This window comes from Priapulus caudatus, unplaced genomic scaffold (genome assembly GCF_000485595.1).
Source record: "Priapulus caudatus unplaced genomic scaffold, Priapulus_caudatus-5.0.1 Scaffold65, whole genome shotgun sequence".
In the NCBI taxonomy this organism is placed as follows: domain Eukaryota; kingdom Metazoa; phylum Priapulida; class Priapulimorpha; order Priapulimorphida; family Priapulidae; genus Priapulus; species Priapulus caudatus.
This window is the reverse complement of record NW_014577126.1, coordinates 310,161-318,470: the sequence shown is the minus strand read 5'-3', so window position 1 is coordinate 318,470 and position 8,310 is coordinate 310,161. Positions and strand designations below refer to the sequence as shown.

At 41.8% G+C, this 8,310-nt stretch overlaps 1 protein-coding gene across 3 annotated transcripts in view; it reads left to right on the top strand.

Moving 5' to 3' along the window:
- LOC106821249 (rab11 family-interacting protein 4B-like) overlaps positions 1–8,310 on the top strand; it is a 35,144-nt gene continuing 26,834 nt past the window's right edge. For all 3 annotated transcript variants that reach the window (XM_014825968.1, XM_014825967.1, XM_014825966.1), the window contains exons 1-3: positions 1–287; positions 3,496–3,598; positions 4,029–4,207. In XM_014825968.1, the coding sequence (XP_014681454.1) occupies positions 132–287; positions 3,496–3,598; positions 4,029–4,207 (438 nt within the window). In that variant the 5' untranslated portion in view covers positions 1–131. The remainder of the gene's footprint in view (positions 288–3,495; positions 3,599–4,028; positions 4,208–8,310) is intronic.

Genomic DNA, 8,310 nt, shown 5'->3' with positions numbered 1-8,310 from the left:
ACGCCGGAACTGATTTTGAGCCTGGTTTAAGCAACAGTGATAGTTTCTTTAAATATGAGTTGTTTTACACTTTCTGATCTCGTCCAACACCTCATGTCTAATATATTGACATGTAGCTGACGTTTTTTGTCATGGAAATACAAGAAGAATATGTGGATCACCTACGAGTGGTGTTCGAATTGTGTGATGTACACAAAGAGGGCATCATTTCTGTGGAGCAGTTTGAGAATGTTGCTGCACCATTCTTCTGTGATAACGTAGGCGAGTCGAACGAAGACTACGACGAGGTAGCTTTTGTTAGTTTGATATCACTAGAGACTTAGTGTAATTTCATCCCTTATTCATTTTCTTGTTTCGTTAGCGTGAATGGCGAGTACAGGATGGTCCGCTTGGCCGCTTGTAGCTGAATCAGTGAAGTCGACGGCAATGCCTACTGTGTTCATTGTATTTATCTGTTGCCTAATGCAGAGAGGGTCTATGTCCCCCGGGGTACTGCCGGAACGTACCCTGGGTACGGTCCGGTATACCGGAACGTACCCTGGTACTATCTAATATGCCGGACCGTACCTCGCCTACTCCACTAACGAGTCTAAGGATCGCCTACGCCTACTCCCTAACCCGAACCCAAACCCTAACCCTAACCCTAACCCTAATCCTAACCCTAACCATATCAAATACTGAAATAGTGACCAGGGTACGTTCCGGTATACTGGACCGTACCCAGGGTACGTTCCGGCAGTACCCTGGGGGACATAGACCCTAGATGAGCTTTGCGCTGAGTAATACGGTACTAGCCTATCGGACGGTGTTGCCCCTTACTGGTAATGATTATGAGTGTATAACACACGTCAAGTTATAGAAATGGCATGTATATGTCCCCACAGGCCCTTGGAGGCTCATGTGTCAAGAAGGGTGCTAGTGACTCTATAAGACATGACCCAGAGTAAAAGAGCGAAGCGTATCGGTATATAAATTTATAGACTAGCGTACCCTTCTTGTCAATCTTGACACATGAACCTCCAAGGGCCTGTGATGTCACCCTATTAACGCAGATGTGGTCGTTGTCGTATCAGGTACTACAGATATGTACCCGAGGTAGTTTTAGGTTGTTTAGTATTATGTTTATATTTTTATATAATTAGGAGGTAGTTTTAGGTTGTTTAGTATTATGTTTATATTTTTATATGAGGTATGTTTAGGGTTATGGTTAGGGTTAGGGTTAGTGTTAGGGTTAGGGTACACTTCTGTAGTACAAGTCTGGTACACTTTGTGTATACATATATGTACCTCGGGTACATATCTGTAGTACCTGATGGGACAACGACCCCTTGAGCCCTATTAACAGGAGTGAGTAAATGCGATTAAATTAGTTGTTATCCACCCTGATTATGTAATCTTGTGTTTAGTAATAAGATAATTTGTTGAATATAATAATATGTTTGTAATAAGTTGTGTGAAGTAATGTGCAGAGACTCCAACCCTAAGCATCAACTAAACTGGAGATTCTCCAGCCTGGACCCCTTGGCAAACTGGCGACCACACTCTGAGCGCACGGATTGCGTTTCGGCGCTCGCCTATTACGGGTGGGGTCCAGGTGCCCGCCTTAGGGGGCGGGAGTCCAGGGGGCAGCACCCCTGGAAGCTCCTGCATTTTAAGTTTTTTTTTAGTATTGAAACAAGCAATTTTTTACACATTTGCTTGATTCATTTTATTAAAAAGAAACAAAGTGAAATAGCATCTGTAGATATTGCTGACCTTAATTCTGTCACTTTATTCCTGTTGTTCAAACTGAAGTGTGTTCTAGGTTGTACTTCCTCAATCAAATTATTATTTTTTTACAAAAGTCATTACACTTTCTTTCGTTTTTTTTGGGGGGGGGGAGAAAAGAAAACTTAAGCTGCATAAAAATGCAGCTTTTAAAAGCGGGAGAACGGGAGATCTTGGGAAAATGGCCCCAAAACAGGAGATCTCCCGCCCAAAACGGAACAGTTGGAGTCTCTGAATGTGTGTAAGGCTATGTCATTGCATGGGCACTGCCATTCATAATCACAGGCAATTGGGCCATTCCAATAATAAAATCAGAAGTGTAGCTAGTAATGTTTATGTACTCTTTGCAGGGTGTCTTATGTAGAGGCACAGTGGCACACTGCCGTTGTGAAAATGCTCACCTCGTATTTTTAGGGTGCCTCAAATGCAGTGTAAGACATTCAAATTTTAATCCTCCAATGGAGAGGAGGAATTTTCCCCTCTCCCTCTCTACCCCCGCGTCCACCTGCAGCATCCACATGCGTGCCTACGGCACACATTTGAATCCATCATTGGCGTTTTTTTCCAAAACTGGCCATTACCCCCTTTGTCTAATTTTCCCTCAGAGGAAACTCTGCTCTATGTCGCCTAATAATTTTAATTAAACATCGGCCAAAAGCTCATCTGCAACATGGTAGTAGTGTCACACTGTCACTGCATGTTTGCCATGATGCACTACTGTATACTCTGTATATTTCGCAGTGGTTTAATTTTCGCGAATTTCGTAAACGCATCCCCGACCGCGAAAATAACAACACGCGAATAATTCATACCGGATAATACCGAATAATTCCTAATTCACCGACCGCGAAATTGTCCGTCAAGTCTAAATTCGCGAAAAGTATCTGTACGCGAAAAATATGTCATACATACAGTAATCTACGCAGGCACGCACACACACAAGTGCACGCATGCAAGCACACATGCGCACGCTCACACAAACACACACACACACACGCACGCATGCACGCACTCACCCACTCACGCACACGCACTATGCAGATTTAGGATAACAAACCTAGTCTATTGGGTTACATTATTGTATCAGAGGGACATAACCTTGGGAAGAGATAACTATAACTATAGAGATAACTATAGAGATAATGTAACATATGGTCGATTCACACTCACACTATGGGTGTGATAGATATTATTACACTCATATCTTTTCAGTATTTGGACACGGTGGCATGTGTGCAGTGAAATTATATGTTGCAGATAAGTATATGAACAGCCTTTATATGGAAATATTACTTGATATAGAGTGAATTAAAATTAAAAACTTGGAGTAATTTGTATTTTCTATCATTATATTATTGGAATGGGCCTTCCTCTGCTGCTGCAATTTTCACATGCCCACACAAGTTGCATTAATTATTAGATACCACTAATTATCAATAGGCCTAACATTAGTGAAACACCACGAAAAGACGCGATGCGAAATTCAGATATATACTACGCTGAAAGATTTCTAATGAAATAAACCACTTTGTCGGAGGCCTGCTCTGATTACTATTTTCTGCAGTCTTGTCATCAATAAGGATCTAAAGCATAATGGATAATATGCTATAGAGCATACACTTTACCAAAAAAGTATTAATAACACACATATAAATATATATCTGTCTCACTTATATCAGCTCAGTACAGTGGCGTTTGTGTAATGTTGTTCCACGCATGTCTTTGCAGGCTCTTATCACCGTTGTCCAGTTGCTAGATCCAACCGATTCTGGCTTCATCACATTTGATACCTTCTGTGAAGGTGTGTGCCATCTCATCTTGCAGGATAGTGGTACGTATAAATTTTCATGCATTTCATTACCATGCAGTCCGGGTCAGGTCTTATGTGTGTAGGTGTGCCTGTGTATATATATATACATGCATGTGTGATATGATAGAGGTTTATATATATTATAATTCAGTACTTAACGTTTATAAATCGTGTATTATTTTAGTATTCATTTATGAACTCGTTTTTTTGTTTATGCCATTTTATTCATTACAAATTACATACATTAGTCTACACTTGTTTTTAAACTTTTAAAGTGGTTAGTTCAGTGTATCTTCCTACAGTAGCATGCATTATTTATCAGGAACATATATATATGCAGATTATTGTTGTTGCTGTCAAATGTGCAAAGGCAATTAAACGCTGATGTAAATGTGTTATATAATCTTGTTCTTCATACCCACCAATGCATGCTTCATTATCATCACTACAGATGTAGTTAATACAGAACCTGAAGATGTGGATGAGGAGGATGAGCTGAAAGATGGGGATGCATTCAGGAAAGATAATCTAGACATACTGGTTGACGAGGATATCCGTAAAACCTGTTTCTCTCAGCGATGCAGCAGCAGGCTCATGTGCAAAGATGAGAAAGATGATAATTCCAACCAGGTGAGGCTTACAAGCCTGTGATGGTCTATTGGCAATGCATCATCAAATCTCTTATGCAAATTGCAAACAATTAAATGAGATGGTTTCTCTGCTGCCCAATCTTATCACTTTCATCCATCAGGACATGATCATGGTTAGTCTTGCCATGTCGCATATGCCTTTCTAATTCCCTATTTCTTACTGTTGCATGTATTCCTTTCACCATATCCTGGTGAGTCTCTCGATCCATCCCTCTCCCTATCTTTTCAGTTTGGCAATAATCTGTTAATGCATATTATCAGGAGTAGATATTAGGGAAGGAGTGTGACATCAATAAACAAGAGAAATTCGTCATTTACTAGCCTTAAAATACCTACGATTTACTACGCGTAACTCATCCAACTTGAGCTCAAATCGTACACAGTACATTCGCCTAGCATCGTGCGAAATCGTTTCCTCATATATATACACCCGCAATCCGGAGATACAGACTAAAACGTATGACACGATTATCCATTTTTTGGCCATCAATCCAAGTCATTGCCCACCTCTATTCAAACAAAAGACAGCTACTAACGCGCTATTGCTAACTCGGCAGGCAATGTGGCTTGCTGGGGGATTTGAGCCCGATCAGCTGCTGCTGATTGTGGTTGGCCTGCGTGCATGGGGGCATGCCAGGTATGTGCAGTGGGGGCTGCTGTACCCCAGTATGTAGCTGTGTACCGGGTCAAAGGTTATCTCACCAAGAGTTGATGCCTAATCTCCTAGTGAGCCACATGCCCGCTGAGTTAGCAATAGCATGTTAGTAGCTGCCTTTTGTTTGAATAGAGGCAGGCAATGGACTTGGATTGATGGCCAAAGAATGGATAATCGTGTTGTACGTTTTAGTCTGTATCTCCGGATTGCGGGTGTATATCAGGGTTCTCCCCAGGATGAAATTCAAACAGGGGGGGAGGGGAGGGGTAGGGGGAGGGGGAGGGGGAAACTAGGGGGTCCGGGGGGCGTGTATTTTTACCGTACGACTAATTAATGCGTAAAATCGCCACCACACCATAGACGGTATTTGGAGTTCTTGTATATATAAGATAGCCGAGTCGGTGTACAGTTAGTTACAGGTTAACTGTGCATTGTCAGGTTAACTTGTGTACTGTCTGCAGTGCATGCGTGGTACGGTAAAAATACACGCGTCGGGTGTCCTGGTCGAACGGCAATTCTTGACAGCCGATTCCCGCGCTGGCAACCTTTTATTGTGGTGGAATTTAAACGGGGCGGAGGTAATTCAAACGGGGCGCAACGATTCAAACAGGGGGGAGTTTTCCCAAACGGGGCGCGCGCGCCCCGTTTGCGCAACGTAGGGAGAACCCTGCTACCACCTAATCGGAACCCCATCAATGTAATGTAACGCACTGTAGTTGGGTTGGCTGTAGCAATCACTGATGATAGCATTGCGTACGGCCGAGCATACGTGCGAAAATGTCCGGTGCACTATAAATCTGTACATATCACACCCGCTTCGCCAGCAGCGGTTTAAAACTGTAAACAACTGATTTTTGGACTGCGGATTTCAATCAGACATTTCTTAGTAACCAGCAGTGATATTGGACAAACTAATACGCGTTTGGATGTAAGGTTATGTACTTATTCACTACACAAGATGCCAGTTACTCTAGCATTCGTCAACATTGCATAAGCAATGGGCCTAATATGCCTTTAATATTGTCGTTATACGATGAGTAGATCAATCGTCTCAAATGATAAATGATAATTATATATCTCATTAACACTGATAGTGGTAGTGATGATAGTGATATAACGACTGTCAGACATGAGATCTCCCGCAGTACCGTCACACCATTGGCAGTCACTACATACGCCTTTCATGTTTCGATTGTAAGTTAATATCAGCAATAGCATCATGACCTCTAATCGCCTTACAATACATTACAAATAACACGTACATATGCTCATAGGGTCTATGTCCCCCAGGGTACTGCCGGAACGTACCCTGGGTACGGTCCGGTATACCGGAACGTACCCTGGTAACTATTTGATATGGTTAGAGTTAGGGTTAGGATTAGGATTAGGGAGTAGGCGTAGGCGACTCCCTAGACTCGTTACGACGTTAGTGGAGTAGGCGAGGTAGGGCCTACGGTCCGGCATATTACTATTATTAGATAGTACCAGGGTACGTTCCGGTATACCGGACTGTACCCAGGGTATGTTCCGGCAGTACCCCGGGGGACATAGACCCTCTCAGCCGTACATATAGTACACGTACTTTTTCTTATAGAATATATAGGCCTACATGATTGTACTCGCAGTGAATCACTGAATGGCATTGACAATGATATAAATTAAATCGATTGATAAGCAAGAAAAGCCAACGATATGACCCGTATTTTCAAAACTTACCATTCGACGGACATATGCACGTGCTACACAAAATGACGACCAGCACTATATATACATTTATTTCCATTTTGAATCTAATTTTCAATCAATCACGACTGTTACTGCGTTAGCTCGCTGTGGCGTCCTACACAACAACAAGCGCAATCACGGATTGCACGTCAAGTTTACATCATAACGTCACGTGACGCGGATCCAGACCTCCCCTGTGAGGTTTTATGTGATATTTGTCATATGTAATATTGAAAGAAAATTAGGGAAGGGTTGATTTTAATAACGTTTTTTTATGCATGATGATTGTAGTTACACAAGATTGTAATTAATGGTTTGTCTATCGCAAATAAATAGCGTTTTAGATATTTCAACGACTCTCCACTACATGTACGTGGCGTCATCTGTTGGTCGGTAAATTCATACTTTACTCACGTTCATCAGTCTCTCGATCCTCACCTCTCACACCTCGCTATCACTCCTCTTGATATGCGAAAACCCATAATATAAAAGGTTACTAGAAAAGACGAATCCATTGCAACAGCAGGAAGAGCAGACTGGTTTTTATGCACTTTTTCACGCACTCTCTCGTGGTTTAACTCTCTCGTGGTTTAACTCTCTCGTGGTTTAACTTTCTCGTGGTTTAACTCTTTCGCACGTCACGTCGTCGTTGTAAACACTTAATGTGGCTGAAAAAAAGGATGACGTCGCGGCTGAGAACGAATTCAACACAGGCACTTATGATGCTGCTGCTGCTGCTGCTGCTGCTGATGATGATGATGATGATATTGATGATGATGATGATGGTAAATAAGCATAAGTTGAATTTACTCAATTATTCATATATATATATATACTCTCTATCGCCAAATACACGTAAACACCGGTGAAATACTCTTCTGCAACACATAATCTCATCGCAAGCGCGCATCTGTGCGCAAACGAACAGAAAGATCACAGAAGTGACTCTATAATGCTGTGAGTTTACGCAGAGGTCCGAGGATTATGTATAAAGTGTATATTTCCGATATTTCTCGTGTGAAACTGAGAAATTGTTCGAAATGTGTATATAGCTAAAAAAGTTGCCGACGGAAGCAGTATTTCGCTGAATTTCTGCAATTTTCCTAGAGAGCACGTCGCAGCACTAGGTGCATGCGATAAAAAAATTCGCTAGCGTCTCAGCCAGTCGCAGAGGCGACGTCGGAAAGAGCGGGTATATGTATGTAGGTGCATTGTTAACCAGGCAGCGTTGAACGTGTTAAGAAATTATGCCCACGAAGTGTACCTGTGACAGATACATCTTGTCTCTTTACTAACAGTGTATAATTTCACACAATTAAAATTTGGCAGAGAACGGATACCTGAGAGTTGTTTGACGTGAAAAATTTCCATCTCACTGTCTTTTTTCAATGAGTGATATATTTGACAAAACCGACACGCAGATCGTAGAAATTATGCAATTACAACAACGAGACTATGACCAGAAAGAATCTTTAGCGACTACTCTGCGTGAGCGACTTATACTTTGTAAAATGAGGAAATGTGGCAGCATTTATCATATCAAACTACTCTTAGGTATGTGCTATTAAGTTTAAATGTATGTGTTACTCCAAAAATGGTTTATTCGGTTTGAAATAATGTGTTAGGTTTTGTAAGAATCCATCATGTTAGGCAACGGAGGCTCAATTTCTATTTAGGTTCAAGGCAGGTCTACCACTGCCGCC